The sequence below is a fragment of the Phoenix dactylifera genome, unplaced genomic scaffold (assembly GCF_009389715.1).
Source record: "Phoenix dactylifera cultivar Barhee BC4 unplaced genomic scaffold, palm_55x_up_171113_PBpolish2nd_filt_p 000860F, whole genome shotgun sequence".
In the NCBI taxonomy this organism is placed as follows: Eukaryota; Viridiplantae; Streptophyta; class Magnoliopsida; order Arecales; family Arecaceae; genus Phoenix; species Phoenix dactylifera.
This window is the reverse complement of record NW_024068223.1, coordinates 48971-70128: the sequence shown is the minus strand read 5'-3', so window position 1 is coordinate 70128 and position 21158 is coordinate 48971. Positions and strand designations below refer to the sequence as shown.

Sequence of the window (21158 nt, the reverse complement as noted above, 5' to 3'; positions counted from 1 at the left end):
GTCCGGGCCGTTTGATGCTGATCAGAAGGTGGTATTGGACTCATGATGTTGTAAGCTTTTGTTGAGATTTTATCGGTGACGTAGCAATCCACGTGGGCGTTGTCACCTTATCCGATTTTTTTTTTTTATGAGACGAAAGCCAGATTCCTACCACGACGCGGGTTGGTGAGCCACTTGAATCTCGTGGCTCCTGTCCTTCGGAGCCCAACTAAGGATACCAAAGCGCCACACCTGCAACGCGTCATGTTCCCATTTGTTCCTTTCTAGAATTCCACCAATTACTGCATGCCATATGGCATGGAGACCTTGCTCGGTTGTTGTGTGTTGGGCTTGGCAGAGTGCAAGGTGGGGTCGGGTAATAAGTGCGGGGGCGGTGAGTTAGGCGCAGGATGACCGGGGGCGCCGAGTAAGGGTGAACGGCCGTTAGGGGTCTCTTCCGACAAACGGCGGTGGCGGGGTCGCTTGCATGAAACGTACAGTTTGCCAGCTAATCTTTCGCTTGGACTGGGGTTAATTAACGGGTCCGTTAGTGCTGGTGGTTTTGGAATCCGGACAGGTTGTAAGGAGTTTGCTTACAAGCCATCGGCTTGATGGACGTGTGGCCCAAGGTATCTCTCCAAATGGTAATTAAAAAAAAAAGAAATGGAGAAAAGATCCGTAGCGGCATATGGGCGGTAGATCTTCGACTCGTCAGTAGTGTGCATCGAGCTTCGAGCTGTCTGAAAAGGTATCTCCTTTGCAAGGTGGATACTGGACGCAGACCGAGACTCCTCGAGAGAGACTCGGCCACGGTGATCGAGTAAATCCGGAATCAAGACCGCTTTAGTCAAGGATCGATAAATTATTGAGAGAGTGCACATTCCATTAGGCTATGCACGTATATCGAAAGATGAACAATGCAGTAGACTGGGTAGCTTTTTTTACGGCTTACTATTCTAGAGGCTTCGTCTAGGCAGACTATGGACCGATGTCAGATTTTTTATATAGTATTTTATTTTCTGATTTTATTAGCCGTATTTGCATATCCCTTGTTTGAGCTACTGTACCAAAAAAGGAAAAAAAAAAAAAATAGAAGGGTCAGCTGTCAACTGGATGGCTCAGCTTCCGTGCACAAACGATTTTGAGTGCAACATTTAACACCCCACTTAGGTCTCTAGCGTGTAGTGCTAAGCCACTTACGTCTGTGTTTTTATTTAATTTATTATTTATAATTTTATTCCTTCCAATGAAGTTTACGTTAGTTAGCAAGTGGTTGGTCGCCTAAATGTTAATGAAAAATCAAGAAACTCCACAAGTCAGAGATTGGCTCTCTAAGATTATATTGGAGGAGAGTTTCGGGACAAATTAAGAGAAAAAGAAAAAATTATAGGTATGAAGCTGCTATATTAGATAACACGAGCATCAAGTTTTCAAATCATAGAAAATTATAAGATCAAGATTGGAGTCTTAGATAGCATTTCCTATAAGATTTCACCGTAAACATAGCTAATTTTTTTGCATAAAAATCTTAGGTCGACGTGACCAACTTCGATATTTATTGAATCCTCTAAAATTTAGGGAGCAAGGTTGAGTATCAAGTTTGCTAATCATGATCAACAGCAAACATGAGAATTAAGTTTTGCTGTTTTACAATCTTTGTGAAATACTCGAACGGCTATGTTTGGCAAAGAAAATAGACTATTGTATATAAAATTTTAATTAATTGACTAATAATAATAATAATAATAATAATAATAATAATAATAATAATAGTAGGAAAGTAATTATAAAGAAGATAGTGCTGAACAGTATACCGCAGACGAGCACCAAACATGATGGCGACATGTGCACTATTGAGCAGGTGTGATGGGACCCTTGCTCTCTCTTCGGAAGGTTATTGCTTGGATTTAGGTTTTACATTGCTTTTGATGAAGGAAGTGCAAAAGACTACAAGATTTTTTTTTTTTGGCTAATGAAGTGAGAAGTGAAAAGCCTCATTTTTTGAGAAATAATATCTATAATTTTCAAATTTGATATTTTAATATTATGAGGTTTCGTATAGATATAGATATATATATTTAATCTTATGTCGGTAATGCACTGGATGAATCTTAAGTACTTGTGCAGAACCGAAGAGCATAAATAATACCTTTCGACTATTTTTTTTAGATAAGATCTTGGGGTGTAACAATGGTAACAGACGAATCTATATTATATCTATGTGGACTAGAGAACACTACAGTATGAATATATTGGGATTGGCCAAAAGTCGACTATGTTGCTTATGATTAGATTTAAATGACTTTCAATCCTTAGTTTGATGAGAACGCTAAAGCTTAAACGGAAAGAATATATAAGAATCCGTGCAGACATATTTTTAGTCCACATCGACTATGTGTTATGTGCTATGTAAATTTTGAGTATTTATATAGGATCAAAAAATTCAAATAATATCTTCCAACTAATTTTTTTAAACAATCGTAAAGTGATAATTTTGGAAAGAACAATGTATCTTATTGATTTCTCAAAAGAACACAATCGAGATGTTGTGGTTTGCTTCAGGCAGCATGAGCTAATATGGATATGTACTTGCAATTTTATTATGATTGAATTGGTTTTCAAAGTTTTTCTCACGCTCTATTGTCCGTTTATATGATAGTTGCTTTGGCGTTTTGCATTAATTGTTCATCAATGAAGTGGGACTATGTGATTTAAGAGCCCCTTTCATATTTGATGATTTGGCAGAACCAAGTTGGCTTTCATGTCAACACGTCAAGTGGATTAAATGGAACAATGGATAAGTATTTCATGACTCTTTTTTAAGTAGCCCTCGCATCTAATATGTGCAAGAACCCATAAATCAAGGAGGATTTTGTTTTCTCAAGGCCCACCCACAACATTTTCCAAACAAGAGTTAGGTAAATTTTGGGAAGAAAAAAAAACATTTTAAGAGGATTGGCCTCATGTTCTAACACCCAAATGCCACATTTTTAGTACCACATACACTTGATCTTAGCCCATGCTATGTATGTGATTATTTTCATGACATTCTTAGCAGTTGCGATGCACATAAGAGACTAATATGTTAATTTTTTATTTATAGAATTCAATATATATGCTTCTAATTTTTGGAGGTAAACTTATTTAATATAGAAGTAATTGTAGCAATGTGGAAACATGTAAACCAATAAATAGATGGCGATAATACGTGGAGTTTTGGTTTCATGGTATAATAGATATACAAATACTTTTAATGGAGATACCACCTTATTTGCCTAATTCCTCTTTTTGACTAGGTAGTTTAAAATAAAGTAATAATTAATAACAACAATTGCTGTTAGTGAATAAAAAAGTAGCAAAATAATGGCTTTATTTTGGGAAAACCACTATTCAAACATTATATATATTATTTTGATTACCGCTTCTCTCTCCCTCTATGTAATAGAATTTGTATTATTCTCATTATCAGTATAAATTACCACATGTTTGGCTTTTTTTGAATGAATTTCATGATCTTCCGTCGATTTTTTCTCATTTTCTTCCTCCTATTCTTCAATTTATATGACCATCTAGAACCTTTTTACTGGTTTCTTCTATTCTAGTAGATCTATTTCTAGTTGTTGTTTGATTATTTGGATCAATTGTAATTATATCGAATATAAATTTCAAAAACTTTGCTCAACTTTCTGAATCAATTTTTCTTAAAATTAATTAATTATTTTATATATAGTCAAAAAAAGAACACCATCACTCCCATTGTGTAATGGCTAATAGAGCATAATAAATTAAATAATGTTCATCATTTGAGTATTCATTATCCCTTTGTATGTTACATATAAAAAGAGGCTTTCTAAAGTGCTATATCATCCATTATTATGATCTTACAGTGGTCATTATCTTTAAACAATCAGGACCCATGTGTCTACGAAAAGATTGCACGATTGGGTTTTGAGACATTTAGATATACTAAGTGCTTTGGAAAAAAACAAAGAAAAAAATAAGAAGCTAATACCAATAAGGTGGTAGCCCAGTGGGAGCGTGACCTTACTTCCAATCAAGTGGTTCCAAGTTCGAAACGCACGGATGTCGATTAAATTGTGGAGACCGGATGCTCCTTGCTCGAACACGGCCCTTGGAAGGGCGTATGCTCTGCTGATAGCCTTAGTGGTGTCAGGTGTGACGTACTCACATGTGGTTTCGTGCCGGAGCCCAAAAAGATAATCGAGCCGGGCCCACGAGTGGAAAGGGTATGAGTAAAACCGGCCGGGGTGCCCAACACATGATCATTTCTGCCCGCATCGAACATTCTCCTGGCGGGATAGGGACCAATGGGGGCTATTACGCGGGGGTTGGGCTTGTCCCTTCCTCCACCCTTTTCTTTTTTTTTAAGCAAAAAAAAAAAGAAGAGAAGCTAATGTCTAGTTTTTTGTTTTTTTTTTTAAAAGGAAAAGAAAAGGGAACAAGCCAATGTAGACCTAAACAGCATCTGGTTTTCACAAGACTGTAGGCCCTAGCTCTAGGGGCATGAACAGTCGGAAAACAACGCCCTTGCCTTCGCTTTGCCGTTTCTAAAGCCTGGCTTTGCATTATATTCGGAATACGGAATCCAAAGTTTTTTTAATGTCGGTAGCCCAACTTTTACTTTTGTCCTCTCTCTTCCCATCCTTCTCTTTGCTGTAGTTTTTCTTTGGCATCTCCATCCTGGCTTAGGTAAGTTGTCTTGGGAGTTAAATTTCAGCTACTAGTCCCATTCAGAGTATGTTCAAGCTGAGACCACAATCTTTGGCTGGTCTTCTATGTAGGTTGGCTTTCTTTTGTCTATGTGTGTCTATGGTATATAATGCCACTGAAAATTGGCCTGACCAAAATGTCGAGCTGGCTGAGTTACTAAAATGCTCGGATGATCAGTTGCTCAGACTGTAATAGTCGGTTGAAGATCACGATGTATGTTCAAGATGGCAATATGGTGGCAGCTAAGAAAATATAAATATATAAATAAATCTACCTCATCCTATCAGCTTAAGCTATTGGGACAAATGGTGATTTCAACATGGTATCAGAGCAGAGGTTCTAAGTTTGAACCCTGTCTTTGCACTCTTTAACCCCATTATTAAAAAAATTTCACATGTTGGGCTCACTCTTTAAAAAGAAAGTCCGGCCCACATGTGAGGGGAGTGTAAGAAAACATAAATATATAAATAAATCTACCTCATCCTATCAGCTTAAGCTTTTGGGACAAATGGTAATTTCAGCAGCGGCTATGTTAGGATGGCGAGGGCTCTAATAGTGGTCGCTCCCAATGTGGTATTAGGAGGACAAGATCATGCTTGAACTTTCATTCTGATGCCGACTCTGATCTGAAACAGCAAAGACAAAAAAGTCTTCTTGTCGGAGAGTATCCGGCGGAAGATCCTCCAATGCTAAAGTCAAACAGATTTTTACGGAACAACGAAGATGTTGTAAAAACCGCAGAGTGACAGCACAAGGGCATAAGAGGACTTACTTAGAGAGCCCCCTAGGAAAAGTTTATATAGACGAGGATCAGTGCTCGTCGCCGAAGAGTTCCATAGTGCTGAACAATTGTGTTTGGTAACCGATTGCATGTTCGGAAGATCATGCATGGGCATTTCGCTCATGCATCATGCTCCGCACATCTCATTCATTCGTCATATGGTTATGAAAATTATTTGCGATCATGGTTGAGATATTGCCAGCTAGGGAGAGTTTAAAATTTAAAGGACTCTCCGTACGTCTTTAGAGTCGGCCACATGGCGAGCTTTGATTAATTAGTTGGAGACTTCATAGAAAGTTCTGATTGGTTGACGTACCATGATATATTATACATGAATGTATAAATATATTTATAGAAATCAGAAAATAAAATATTCAACAGGAAGATTTGTTGCAGAGTCTTGTAATATAGCCTCAATGTGGTTAATATTATATGAGTTGGCTTAAAAATGCTCCACCTTGGATCTACCTATTTTTATTATTATCATCACCCTCTCCTTGTCCAATCATCTTTTTTTATATCAGACAAGAGTTAGGTTCAAGATTCCACCAACTAAGAGACCCTTTCAAAGATTCGATCTTCTGAGATTTTGCACAATGGGTAGATGAAGTGAAGCCGTCTCCGCTTGAATTCGAAAAAGACATTGGATATTAGATATTGGCAGGTGTTAGAAACTGATGCACAAACTCAACTAATTGGTAGTAGAACCAAACAAAGGAGAATAGTAGTGGGTGACCAACACCGGAAGAATTAAGAATTCAAATTCGTGCTGCTCTATATAGATTATGGATCGGGTCTGTTTTGATATCATTTATAACAATTTATAATCTCATCCAAAATAGTTATCCAAAAGATATTTTTTAAGTTTTTTGGTGCTGTATAAGTACTCAAGATCTCCTCAATGAATAACCGATGTGATATTAGTTCAACTCTCTGTCGGAACAAAGAAAGCAACTTAATAACTGTATGCGGCAAATTGCACATAAGACATTTGGATTTTGGGAACATGCAATTAATCTACACACTGCTGCTTTCTTTGTGGGGCCTCATGACCCAACCTAGCCCAGGGGCGCCTAGCCTCTTGATGCGACAAAATTGGTTAAACATTTGACCTAGCAAGAATTGTACACATCTGTGTCATTGGAGTCATGCATCTCACCTAGCTATCTTGTTATTAGAAAAGTGTGCCTAGGCTTCACGTCTGTTAAGCTACCAACATTGGTTAATTGGGCATGGGAGAGGAAGCCATCTATCCAAAATTTATCAAAAGTTCAAAAAAAAATCAGAAAAAAAACATGTCCCTCTTCGTGTCCATATCATTGCTTCTTTTTTTTTTTTTGGTAAAAAATAGGAGGGGAGGGGGAGGGGCAGAACTCCACCCATGTAGGGGCCCCCACTGAGCCCCTCTTCCACTGAAAAATATTCGATGTGGGTCGCAAGTTTCTGTGTGCCCTCTCCAACCGGTGAAAAACCCCACTGGGCCATCCACGCATGGGGCATGCGGTCTCCCGATTTAATCGACGCCCGTGCATTTCGAACCTGGACAACTCGGATAGATTCTAAGCCCCTTTACCACTAGGCTACCACCTTGGTGGCGTATCATTGCTTTTTCAATATCCCATTAAATTTAGATAAATAAAAGGACTATATTTCTAGTATAATGCTCTTCCAAATGGCTATACTTTATTGTGAAACAGCGACAAGGAGTAGATAAGATCATGAGTACATATAAGAAACTTTGGAAGAGAATCATTATAGTTATACCAAAGATACATAAATTAGTTGATGCAATCATGGAGATCTATGTTAAATAGCATAGGACCTAAAATGTTCTATAAACAATTAACCATGTAATAATTGGAGAGTTTTATAGATTCAATATTCCACTGCCAAATGGTATCTGTGATTTGCTGAGCTTACCACCATTTTTTTTTCTATATTTTCTTTTAAAGTGTTCATTGCTGGCCCAAATTGTAAGACTGCTTTCAAATCTACACTAAAGTAGCACTTTTAAAAAAATATTGTGATTAAGTTAGATAAGAGATTCTCCTTGTTTCCATGCTCTTTGAACGGTAGGTAGACTACTTTATGGCTGTAGGAAGATACGTGTTTTATTTAAGTACTTATTTCTCGTTCTAAGAAAAAGTATGTTCGCTTATTCTAAGAAAAAATCTTATTTTTGAGTTTTAAGGGTCCCATATAGTATGAGTGCAGCCTTTTTCTTTGTTCGATGGACCTCACCAGGCGTCGACCGGATTGTATCTTTCGCGCGCGAAATCATCGTTGATCACCTACCCCACAGATCTTAAAGCACTTTGAAGTCTCAACACAAATCTCAAAGGGGGAACCTAATGATCAACGTATGTTCTTTTTCTTTTTCTTTTAGTGAGGCTTTTTGTGCTCCTTTGAACTCGCAACTCCTCACCATGCCAAGAAAAAAAGATGCTTGAATGTTTATAGAAACATAGGACACCCAAATTCATAGAGGCAACGTATGTTCTTATTAAAATATTTTACAGTATGTATGTATATATGTGTGTACGTGCACGCTTTTCACCAACTTTGAAGATGTTTATACGATTGTTTTCTAAAAACAGACTCCATACACAAGAAGGTTAGAAAAAAAAAAGACCGATCAATTAGCTGAATTATTATTATTATTATTATTATTATTATTATTTGCAGACGAAAAGACTAATAGTGCAATATTCACATGTGAGTTAATTTGCATGAAGAATCTGATGGTCCTTGAATAAGCTGTTGAAGAATAAAGGTCGCTGTAAGAAGTTACCTCCACTAATTTGGACTTCTTGATAAAGCAAACAGTGTAATGAAGAGTCTGAGGTATATATTATTCTGAGACCAACTTTCATTAGGAATCAAAGGACATAGACTACGTCGTTCTACATAGGATCTTTTCTTAATTTTTCAGAATGGAAGGTTTTCATAATGAATTCTCCTGTGGAACTTGGCTCTCCCATCTCGTTCAAACAAAATCATATTATTTATCCAGTAATGAATGCTCTGTTTTAAATGAAACAAGTTCAACAGTTGACAATTGGCATAGTAACAATGAAGGGAGGGAGGAAAAGAAAGTAATCCATGTCATCTCTTCTATGGTTGCATCATCATGATGGTGGATCTATTTCTATTTTATACCACCTTGGATCATTCTAGCATGCAAGCTGAGGCTTTGATGGAGGTAGGTACAATGTGAAATCATCCATGCATATCGAAGGATTTGAGGGTTTATAATGATTAAGGCCATAAGGTTGTTGTTTTGATAACACTAACAAATCTATAAAATTATATTTCATGTGATGTTGGTGGGCTTCCTAGGAAGACTCCAAGTTATCGTAAACAAGAAATCACAATAAAATCTAAAAGTTACTCAACATGAAAGCGCATGAATAACATGGAAGAAACTAGGATCAGCATTCAAAAACTATTGCCTAAAAAGAGGTCCATGACCGAAGCCTGTAGCGCCGAACCCTTAACCTAATTTCTTATGGTTTTTTTTTTTGTTTTATGTTGGTCTAGCATTTTTCTTTGATGATATGCCTAAAATTAACAAGTCATGTTTAGAATTCTAGCAAGCATGAAATAGAATGTAGCATGTGTCCAAGATTTGCGCATACATATTGAGGGCCTCTCATAAAGATAATGCTCATGTTCTTCGTTCTCATCTTTCAGCACATTTTAGTACAGGAGAGTACTCCATCCCTTATTAAATTTAGGACTCGTTTAGTTTGCGATTTTTTTTACTAAAATATTTTTTACAGAAAGTTGATGCATAGGTATATGATACTTGAAAAAATATTTTTTTACATGTTTAGTCGACCATCGAAAAATGACACATTTCAGAATGCTTTTTGTTTGGTTAAGCATCTATTTTCTTGTTATACTCTTAATAAAGAGACAGAGTTTTTAGTGCGTGGAAAAGTGACTTTTTCATGTCTCATTAGAGTTTTTCTTTTATATAAACTATGAAAACTTTATTTTCATAGAAAAGCTATTTTTTCGTCTCTTTTTTTTTTTTTTTTGCAAAACTTCAAGAAAATATGAAGCACTTTCTTTATTTTCTGTTGATTTTTTTTTTTTTTTTGTGCAAACCAAACAAGTTTTTAAGAAGCAGTACATGTTTCAAAGTATCTATGGCCATGTATAAAAATAAAAATCAACAAACTTCCATCCATTATATATATTTTGAACATCTCGAGGCAAGACAAGGACTTCGATCCCCCTACCGAAAGAAAGCAGCACTGTTCCTAGCAAAAAAAAAAAAAAAAGAAAGCAGCACTGTCATGCAATACCACCATAGGACCCTTAGTTACTCAGAAACTTCTTTTCGCATGACCCAAAGCATTAGAGTATATAATCCCACGCTGTTCCCCACCTGGTTACATCCATTCCCCCCTCCCGCCCGCCGTAAAAAAGCCCACTGTTTGCTCCAATCAAGCAGGAAACTCCTTGATCTCCAATATTGTACTAAACCTCAAGCTTAATGCCCTAAGAAACAATAAACCCAAGTGGAAGGCATCCTCCTCCTAAAACCAGGGGCCCAAAATTGTGGTCTCTGTGATGTGGATTTACACCCTCCTTTTTTTGACTTGGATGTCTACTTACTAATCTTCAGTCAACTTAAAAAAAACCTCTTCCTAATTCTTCCATTCTTTTTATTAAAGTTTATGGCCTATGCCAAAACAATGGGCCAGCTCCATATGTACCTTCACTTGCCATTTCTTGCAATCTTTGTGCATGCTTGCCACACTCAGGATTACAAATCACAAACTTCAAACAAATAAAATTATATTCTTGTTTTCTTCTTAACCTCAAGCAGAGTTGCAATGGTGTGGTCGGTTTACAGCACCACTGCCCAACGTATTCCATAGCTAAAAGATACAAAAGCCTGTTACTTTTGTTTTCCCTTTACCACTGCCTACGTTCCATGCATGAGAACAGCTGCTACTTGGACACGTGGCGGCCACGTATGTTGCCAGCCACCCCAGCCCAAAGGCCATGAAGGCATTTGGAAGGACCCAACGCCACCTTTTTGGTGAATACTTTCCATTCCATTCCATTCTCTACTAGAAACAGCAGGAGAGAAACTGGGACTGGTGCCCACTGGATTCCTACCACCTCCAATTACTACGTCGCCATAAATACCACCCCACCTTCACAGCTTCGCCAATCTCTTCTCCGAAGCCATACCCCACATTGCTACCAGCTGCAGAGCCCTCCCTAACTTTGCCTGCTTAGCTATAGCAAGAGCTATAACAGGCACCAGGGGAGGGCATTGTGGGTAATTCAAATCGGCGATGGACGTGTACATCTCGGAGGAATACGTGATCAAACGGCGGAGAGAGAGGCAGATGCGGGTGGCCGCCGACGATGGGAAACGGCGGGAGGTGGTCTCGGAATCGGCCGGCGAGGAGAAGAAGCCGACGAACGCTTGGATGGCCGGGTTCGGGAGGGAGAAGGGTGGCAAGTTGGTGGGGGCCGGGACAAAGGAGGATATCGTTTTCAGCTGCTTCTCGGCTTAGAGAGTGTGGAGATTCTTTGGAGGTGCCATGGTTTAGCCTATTCCCATTTAGTTTAGGATATCTCCTCCCCTTTGTTCGGGATAGCGCAGCATGGCCAATTTATTGTAGTTTTACATCAACGTCGTAAAAGTTTACTTTACCAGTGCATATTCTTATTAATTCACACGTTTTGAGGGTTAGCATCTTAATATATTACTAAACCTGGATGATATAGAAGAGACAATTTAATCTTCAAAACGAGAAAAATATAAAATATATAATATTACTAACCTTCTCTAGTTCAATATCCATGCGTCTCAATCTATTCTATTCCCCCCTTTGCGTAGTGAAATGGGGAAAGATTAGCTACTTGTATGAAGCTTTGGCAATCAATCTTCAACAGGTTCTCCTCCTTCTCGGAAAGTTATTAACATGAAGATATTATTAGCTTTGTCTCGAGTCAAGTTTCGAGTCCAAATAATTTGAATTGAGTCCAGCGCGAGCTTTTAACTATTCGGCTCAGCTCGGCTCGATTGCAGCCCTACTAGTAATTTAAGGCCAAGCACCACCACCCTCACCATATCTCATGATCCTATAAAGAGTCGGAAGAGCTCGATAATCTTCATAAATGAAAATAGGAAAAAGTACCGGCCATTTCTATTCTATGATAACAGTGTAGTTCTAACTATTCTTGTTTCTTCAGAAATTCCTGAAGTAAAAGTGACATTATTTAGGATTTGCAGATAACAGGGTAATATTTGATGTTCTACAAAGAGGCACAACTTTGCTTTCATGCTCATACTTTTTGCCCTTTTTCCCTTTTTCTTTTCCCCTTTTCAGGTTGGGAAGGTCAGGTTCAGTAGGCAAGGGAAAAATATGGTCAGACTAGGTCGGGACAGGATTAGGCCTATTGGATTTGGTTGGATTGGTCTTAGATTTAGGACCTGAATGAAATGCCCAGAATTAATTGCTCCTTATTAACATCCCCAATCAAGATGTTTATGTAGCATGGTTGTTATTTGCCTTGACTTAAAGTTCTTTATATTTTTCTTTTCCTTTTTAATTATTTTTTTCCCTACCGTTTCTTTTTCAAACTTTGTTTTGTGAGGAAGTAGGATACAGTGCCCAAAGAATTGAAATTTATCATATAATGGAATATAAACCATTTCTCTGATTGTTCCCCATGATGGAGATAAGGAGTCATAGATTCCATGTCACCTAAAAGTTTCCAGAAGAGTAAACAATATATCTCATATCATAAACAAGTTTTCAATTTACAACAAAACTAACCATTAGATCTGCCTACAATGATTTCTGAACTTCTGTAATTAAGGTTGGCCTGCTGTTTCTGACGATTAAGTTGATGAGCTTAAGCCATAAGCTTTTGTAAAGGGGGCCTTTCAGAATTCCCAATCTGAAGTGGTAATATCATTTTTTCCTTGTACTCTTCTAATATTGCTTATCTAAAATTTTTCATGACTTTATTTCTCCTCTTGCCATTATAACACTTTTTCCCCACTTGCCAGTGTCAACACTAATTAACAGTGAATATATCTGGCATCAGATTTCCCCATAAAAGAATATATGAACATAAATTCCTTATCAACTTTGTCGGCAGTATGTCAGCTTCAGCCAAGGAAACGAATACAGGTTTAGACAATGCCATTTCAAGCAACAACAGCATCATCATATGCGAAGACAAATACTAATATGTTTTTATTCCCTTGATTTTTAAGCCATTATCCATTAAATGATATCTTCAATAGCTCATTAAAATTTTTAATTACAAAATAAAATTAGCATGAAAGCAAAAGAAAAATTAAGTTTCCACAACCAAGTAACCTTTGCATAGTTTAAACATGCAGTCACAAATATTAATACCACTAGAAAAGAAGTTACAATGTTCAAAATATTTTAAATATGATTTAAGTTCCACTGAAAGGCAACGTAGAAGAAAAGATAATTAATTAAAGACAATACAGATTGCAAAAGCAAGTGATTCAATTAGATGTTTGCTTTTCTCAGCAGGATAGAAACTTTGCATACAAAAGAGCCCATACAAATCCCTCTTTCAAAGATCCATTCAACCAACAAATTACTCAAGAGGGGGTCATGCAAGCCTAATATAGAAGGATATGCAGAGGTAAATATATGTAGAAGTGATAATGTTTCGATAAGAGAGAATCATGGTCATCAGAGAATTTTTAAAATATACTAATTTTCTGATATTGCAGTATAACTATGGGGATCTTCAATGTGGGCAGGAGCAATAGCAGATATCACAACAGAGACTCCCAACAATATCACAACAAGAGCTGTGAAATTTACGAGGAAGGCTTCTGAACCATACTTGGCGAGGCCTGTGCTCTGTAGGAAAGTGAGCTTCTCCAGAAAGCCTAATTCTGCACTGGCCAAGGCCAATATGTAGACGAAGAGCCCAAAAAATACATGCCAAGGAAGAGCATCACGACGGAGAGTTGGGGCAGCACCAGGAAAGAAAAAGGTGACAAAGCCAAAAATCCACTGAAAAAATAAAAGCAGAAGAAAAGCTGAAATAAATACCAAATATTGATGCAGAAAAGCTCCATAAACAGAGTGCATGAGGAGAAATTAAAACAATACAATGATAACATGTGCGTGTAGCAAATCATTTTGAAATGCAACTAATCCTTCTCTTTTTCCAAAAAATAATTAGAAAAAAGATATAATTATGCTGCTGACTGCTGATCTACCATGATGGCCCCAAAAATACTTGTGTAATTCTAATAACATCATGAAATTCTCTTTTTCATTTGTCTTATTTAAAAAATTTTCACCTCTTCACCAGTTTATTCAATATTTTAAGTTTCATAGTTTCCGAGCTGCCATCTATATTTTCAGGTCTCCCTCATTTCATACAACTCGATGGATTTAATCGAACCCTCTCCTATTTGAAACTTCTCAGTCTTCAAAGCTAATAGCCAAAAACATCTAAGACAATTCTTCATAATCTTTATTATAGTTATGAAAATTCAGGCTTCTAGATATGAAAAGTTCAAATTCTATACTTAGAACTAACACCCTCCTTGACTTAATAACTAAAACTCCAAACTGCTCAAGTAGTACTAATATTCATGGGTTTTATCAAGAAATGATAAGCAATAATGGCAGTGAATATTAACTCATAAAAATGTTTGGAAGACGATATAGTTACAAATGTTATGATAATAAGATAGGATGAATACAGTGCATGAAGATCACCAGGATAGATGCTGTTTTGTGTTGCTTAAAATGCATCTTGTGAGTGATGCTGACATAAGTGTTGCCACTTTGAATGTTATTGTAAGCAACAAGTAGAGAAATATCTTTTTTGAGGAATTGCCACTTCTGTTAATGCAATATCTGCTGCTTGTCTTGCTGTTTTTCACACTGCTACTGTTACTTGTCATCAACAAAGTCTTTCTTATTTTCAGTTGTAAATTTGTAATCATAAATCCATGTCTATGAAGCATCAAATATATATATAAGATTGGGACAATGATACAATAAAACACTGAAAGGTTTTAAATATTGCTGTGAGTTTGCTAGACACCCTCCAACATAGTATGTACCATGCCATGCTAAGCCCCACACTATCAACAAGGTCTTTCTTATTTTCAGTTGTAAATTTGTAATCATTAATCCATGTCTATGAGCATCAATATGGATATAGGATTGTGATAATGATACAATAGAACACCATAAGGTTTTAAATATTGATGCAAGTATGCTAGACACCCTCCAACATAGTATGTGCTATGCCATGCTAAGCCCCACACTTTGCTAGAACATACTATTTTTTAATTAAAATTATTAAAAAAGTTAGGTGAGTGCTGTGCTGACCCATGCTAGGTACTGGTACTGGTTTTGCATAGAATGTGCCAACCAGCATGGTCAGCACTTGAGATCATGTATAATACAAATATATCAATATGACAAATGTTGAAAAAAATTTGGATATGATACAATTGCGATATAACAAAAATAAGCACACGTTATATATATATATATGCAAGAAAAAAAAGTTTCTATAGTGTAGTGGCTTTTGTCACAATAACATAGTTCTTACTCCATTCAACAATATCAACATCTACAAACTGCACGGCCATCCACAAGCTATGTGACCATACATGACCATACATACATATCATCATTCAAATGAACAGACCATAGTCCACACTCCATATACTCATATCAATCTATAGTATTCGTCGTTAAACACTCATCCAAAAGAAAGACATCAGCACCTCTCTATGTCAAACCAAAACATATTCAATAAGTATCCTAAATGTATCTGAAGTCTTTTGTTATATCCTAGCCATATCTAACACCATGCTGCTATCTGATACAATTGCGCTGCTTTTTGATACAATTGCGCATGCAGTTTGCAGCATCTGTCTTTTGTCGATTCACATGCTAACAGAGTATGTGTCTATGACTTAGAAATGCACGACATGCATTCTCATAAGGATTCATTTCTAATATGCATAACAACTTAAACTAGTTTGTCAGAGCATTACAGTGTAGATTGTTGTAATTCACCTGAATGCCATATAAGCAGATAGTACCAAGCCCAACCCAGGAATGCAAGCTGTACAAATTAGCAATTCCACTTTCGTTATGAAACTTGAATGCACAATAGATTCCCACAGCTCCAAGTACAAGAGCAATTGCATGAAGAACCAAATGAACCACTTTACGTACTTCATGACTCCAGGGGAAAGCTTTGTAACTCATTATAGCTGCATATCAGTTTGAAAAAAAGAAACGATATATCCATTATAAAACATACAAGGCTAATGATCAATGTCCTTCAGCTTGCTTACCTTCACTTCCCATGATAATGAATCCAATTGTCATAAGAACCGGATGAACCTGCAACAGTAAAAAATTACAAAAACCAATCGTGAATGTTTAAGCAATAAGAAATTATTCCATATTTTCCCATTTCATCAAATCTATCTCTTCTGACAAGTAAAACAACATCAATAGTTTCATCTTTAGAAAACAAAAGAAACAAAACAACAGATTATGTGGAAAAGATGATAATTGCAGTTGGAATGAAGTTCTCTAATGCAATCTAGATTATAATTCAACAAAGTGGCAGTCTGAGCGATGGGGAAAAATGATCGACTTTCATGCCCCCCCAAAAAAAGTTGTGTCAAATCAGCAACTAGAACAAAAGCAATTAAGATCAAACATGGGAGCAATCTTAAATTTTGTAAGTTCAAATTTAACCAAATTTTAATGTGTTTAGTCACAGTCCTCGCGATATCAGTTATACAGTATGTGTTAAACACTGGGCGTCTAATAACATATAAACTTGCTATTGAGAATAGTGGTGAACCACTGAACTTGCTATTGAGATCATAGAAAAGAAATTAACATTCAAAATTCATTGGTTTGATAATCTCCAGTAAAGATGGATTCTCCTCGTTATGACAGACCATTGGTCAGATCTCACCAAACAAGAAGCATGTGTCATTTAATATGATCAATATTCTTTAGGTATCAAACTTATTTAGAAGGACTTTTTAAGCTGAAAACCAAAAGTTCTTTGAGCATCGAAATTATTTAAAAGAGCTATTTTGAGCTGAAAAACAGAAGAAGGATGTTCTTTAAAAGGAGCCATTTTTGTTTGACAGAGCAAGAGGCGCATCCTGCGTCCATTAAAAATTGTCCAAAAACATCTATAAAAGCATAAAAATATAGAAAATTCACAAATATTAGAGGGCATCAATCATCTCCAATCCAAAAAATAAAACAAGAAAAACACAAACACCGCAACTTCCAATAAAAGTAACAATCACACTACATGGAACACCCAATCAAAACCATCAGACCCACTCCACTCACGTATGTCGTACCACAAGGTTATATTAAACTAAAGAAAACACCAATCATGTCACCTTCCAACTCCAACACCACCCCCCCCCCCCCCCCCCCCCCCACCCAAAAAAAAAGAGGAGTAATTTAATGCACAACATAAATTTTCTCTCATAAAATCCCAAGAAGATGAAATAAAGAACAGCAAAGGATGAAGCATAACAAACAAGGAAATCGAAGATAACGCACATTAAAGATGAGATTTTTGTTGGTGGACTCGAAGGCGAGCCCTCCCCGGAAATGGATGTTCCACACGAGCACCATCGCCGCCGCCGCCGCCGCCAGCACGTGCGACGCGAACGTGAACGGCAACGCCCTCACCCCCGGCAATCCTCCCATCTCTTCTCCTCTCCTCTGCTCTCTTCTGTTCTCCTTACTTCTCAGACGAGCGATCCCGGAAGGCATTTGTCTTTACCTTGGGCGATAATTATGAATTATTACTTTGGAACCGGATGCCGCGAGATCCGGGCCGTCCGATTTCCATCAGTTTCGGAAGCACATACGTCATGGGTGGGTCCCTCTGTTTGGGCGCATGTTCCAGACATTGACGGGCGAAGTTGGTGGGAAGGCGGAAGAAGATTTCTACCAAAAAAAAACAAAAAAAAAAGGCGGAAGAAGATCGAACATGAAATCTATCTTTGTATTTTGAAGAACATTTGTATCTGTCTGGTTGGTCCGCGGTGATGTAATGGAGCGAGGTAAGAGGCGAGAAATTTCTAGATGAATATGGTCCACCGTGGACATGTGGACACGTAAAAAAAGAAGGGAGAGAAGAAAAAATAGATCAAAGTATCTTCTATCAGACTGCGGTAGGTGCTGCGGTCACGGCCCAGCAGGAGAATATCTTCTATGATCGCGGACTATGTTGTCTTGAAAAGAGACTCAACCATGTTAATCGAGTAGATCCGAGATTCGAGTCTTATGGCGGATGAGCTGCGGCTGCTACATGACATCCGTAGTCTTTTGAGGAAGTGTCCCCCACCAAGCTGCCCATATTTTTCGTGAGACAAATAGCACGGCAGACTGTGTGGCATCCTTTACATCTCATCAATCAGAAGATTTTGTTTGGGATAACTACGTCTTGGTTTCGTTTTTTTATGTATTTTCTGCTTCTTTTTTATTTTATGGGCTGCATCCACCTCCGTTGTATGTGAATATCTCAGAGTATTTGATAATTAGAATCAAAGTTTTAAACTAGTGGCGGCTCTCCTGCTATCTCGTTTTTTATATATAATAAAAAAAATCCGGAGTAGGGGTAGGATTTCAACAAGTTGGAGAAAGAGGAGAAAAAAAAAATAAGGACAAAAAAAAAGGAAAGAAGAAAAAAAAAAAGGAAGAAAACAAAATGAAAGAAATAAAAGAAGAGAAAAAAAAGAAATAAAAGCAGAAAAAGAAAAAACAAAAAAAGGGGAAAAAAGGAAATAAAATGAAAAAATAAAGAAAAAAAAGAAAGAGAAAATGATAGAATGCATCTACATGAATGATCAATGGAATGATGTCCCATTCTATAAAAAAAATAAATATTTTTATTCTTTTTAAAATCTTAATGAAAACACTATAGATTTGGTATATGCATTAGATTCTACGACAAATCCAACCGAATTATCTTAAAATGTATGTATTGAGTATTTTTATTTTGTTTAGCAATCAATTTAATATTATCAATAATTGTTAGCAAAGTTAATTGGTATCTTATTTCTAAATACTTGCTCTTCTACCATGTCCAGATTCAAAGCCAATATATTGTTTAAAATAATTAATTTGATATTTATTTGAGTGATCTGTTCTATTGTCCATTTTAAGCATGAACCCTCCATTGAAACTATAGCCTTAAAAAAAATCAGGACAAGCATCCAAGATTGTTGTTCATAGAGAAACACTATCTAATTATCCAATTCCTAAAAAGGTACTATCAAAGTTGCTAAGGATATCTGGATTCAAGCCTTGTTCTCCTAGCATAGGACTTTCATTCCTTCCACTTTCTTTTTTCTGTAAAGAAAATAAAAGGGAAAAGTCAGGTGCCCATCAGATTGTTAATTATAAGAAGTCTAGCAACCAACCATGCGGTCCTTTACCACCAAAATATAGCTAATACTCTTCTTTTTTGAATGAAAAAATTTTATTTAGAACAAGATAATTGAGCACTTCCTAGCCAAATCTTCTTTTTGGGCAATTCCCAGTTTATAGGCCAGCGCAAAGGAATGTATCCATCTTGGTAAGGTCGTGCACTCGTGCTCCATCCATAATTTCAGCCATAAGAGGATTTGAATTTCTGGTACTAGAGGTAGCAATCAGGTTGAGTTGGGTCGGATCGGGTCAGATACGAGTTGGCTTAGATGCTGGTTGGATAAAAAATTCATCAATCCAAACTTGATCTATTTATTAAACAAGTCAAAATTTTAAATCTGAATCCAACTTATTTATTAAACAGGTATCCTGTTTGGCCCATATAACTAATTTATCAACTGCTAAATGGGTTAAATGGGCCAGACAGATTTTTAATGGGTTAAATGGATTTAAACAGGTTAAATAGGTTAAGCAGGTCAAGTTAAACAGGTCAGAAACATGTTAAATATGTTAAAATATATTTTAAATAGGATAAACGAATCGGATCATAATCTGACTCAATTATTAAATAGGTCAAAATGAGATAAATAGATCAAAGGTTTAAATCTGAGCCAAACTTATTTAATAAATAGATTTAGACAAGCAGTTCTATCTAAATCAGTTTATATTAAACCCAAACATAAAGTTGGACGTTGGGCTGATGGATTAGATCATAAATTGATATTTTTAATTTTTAACTTGGTGGCCCCCTCAATGGCATATGAATCAGTCGGCAGGTTAGGATGAATCCCTGGGGTGTTTGTCTAGCATTCAGGATGAGTACGACCCACTTTCCATGAGTCAACGTCAATTCTGAAACCAGGAGACTTTGGTATTAAATAACTAGAAGATTATACAATACTTAAGTTGGCTCCACTTAGTAACACATAGGATGACAGGCTAAGCTTTGAAATGGTGAGGATGGATTTATTTTTGTATTGCATGTGATATAAGGGGTTGATACATCATGTAGAAGTTAAGAAAGGCAAGAATGATAGGCTGAGCATTGAAATCATGAAGAGCAACTTATTTTATATAGCATGCAAAAAAAGCTGATCATAGATCAGAACTCGAGCTTAAACTCTATTCATTTTTAATCGGTTAAATTTATATAAAATTTGGTATTTGTTGTGCTCAAGTTCGATCAATAATTAGTATATGCTGATGGCCTATCCATCTACTAGACGTTAAAAAAAGGCACAGTGTGCAGTTTTATAATATTTTTAGTAGACGGTATGTCTCCATCTCAATGATTGTTAGTTCACAAATATAAGTTCTGTACTTTTAACTAATGATAATTGCAAGAAACAACAAAACTTTAGATAAAAAGTAAATTATGGTGGATTCAAGCTGTGCGAATCAAGATATTTTATCAATTGGAACATGTTATGCCGGTTTGATCAGATGAATAGTTGAATTAAAAGCTAATAATGATAGCTATAATATTGGGAAAAAATAGAATCGGATTATATCGACGTGGCATTACAATAATCAATTAAAATGTTTAAATAAAGTATTAATTCAATTCAGCTAGAGAAAGCAAAAGTGTACTCCAACCAAAGCAGCCAAGCAAAGCCAACTTAATTATATGGCATAAATTTCATACTAAATTAAAACACAAAGAAACAAACGATTGTTTTGTGTATATGCCGTTACAAAAATAGATTATTGCATATTTATCTCTTAAAAGTCATTATTTGCACATGTTGAGATCGAAGTTTCTCCGATCTTAGACCTTAGCCTCCACCGAACTCGAACTGGAAAAGAAAACTGCATCCCCACCGAAGATATTATCCACTTTGGGAATCGGTGGTTCCGGGCCCAGTGGGCTAGTTGGAGGGCGCCACCCCTCACGGTTTTGTCCTTTAAAAGGTGCCTCCTGAGGGAAGGGTAATCGAGCCCTTCATTTAAGGCACAGACATTTTCGCTATTCAGTCGATGTGGGACTAAGTCCGAGACCCTTTATTCTCACAACACAGCCCTCTAGCGGAAAGGTCTATGCCGAGGTCAAGGGCTCTTACCCGACGTGCCATTGTTGAGGTCGGAGGAAACACAACCCCCCAGCGGAAAGGTCTATGCCGAGGTCAAGGGCCCTTACCCGGCATGCCATTGTTGAGGTCGAAGTTCCTCCAACC

At 36.8% G+C, this 21158-nt stretch overlaps 1 protein-coding gene across 1 annotated transcript; it reads right to left on the bottom strand.

Annotated features, from left to right (window-relative positions):
- Window positions 1–12908: 12908 nt before the first annotated feature.
- Window positions 12909–17330, bottom strand: LOC103710552 (probable ascorbate-specific transmembrane electron transporter 1). Its single transcript, XM_008796321.4, has 4 exons — window positions 17107–17330; window positions 15858–15906; window positions 15574–15773; window positions 12909–13536 (listed from the first exon to the last, which is right to left on the bottom strand). The coding sequence occupies exons 1-4, from the start codon at window positions 17320–17322 to the stop codon at window positions 13228–13230; spliced, it is 774 nt and encodes a 257-aa protein (XP_008794543.1). The 5' UTR covers window positions 17323–17330; the 3' UTR covers window positions 12909–13227.
- Window positions 17331–21158: the final 3828 nt, after the last annotated feature.

Excerpts from the sequence above, each read along its gene's own strand:
- LOC103710552 (XM_008796321.4), bottom strand. The coding sequence starts at position 17,322 with ATGCCTTCCGGGATCGCTCGTCTGAGAAGTAAGGAGAACAGAAGAGAG. Across the intron at positions 15,907-17,106 it reads ACAAAAATCTCATCTTTAAT|GTTCATCCGGTTCTTATGAC; the intron begins GTGCGTTATCTT and ends TTACTGTTGCAG. Across the intron at positions 15,774-15,857 it reads CATTATCATGGGAAGTGAAG|CTATAATGAGTTACAAAGCT; the intron begins GTAAGCAAGCTG and ends ACTGATATGCAG.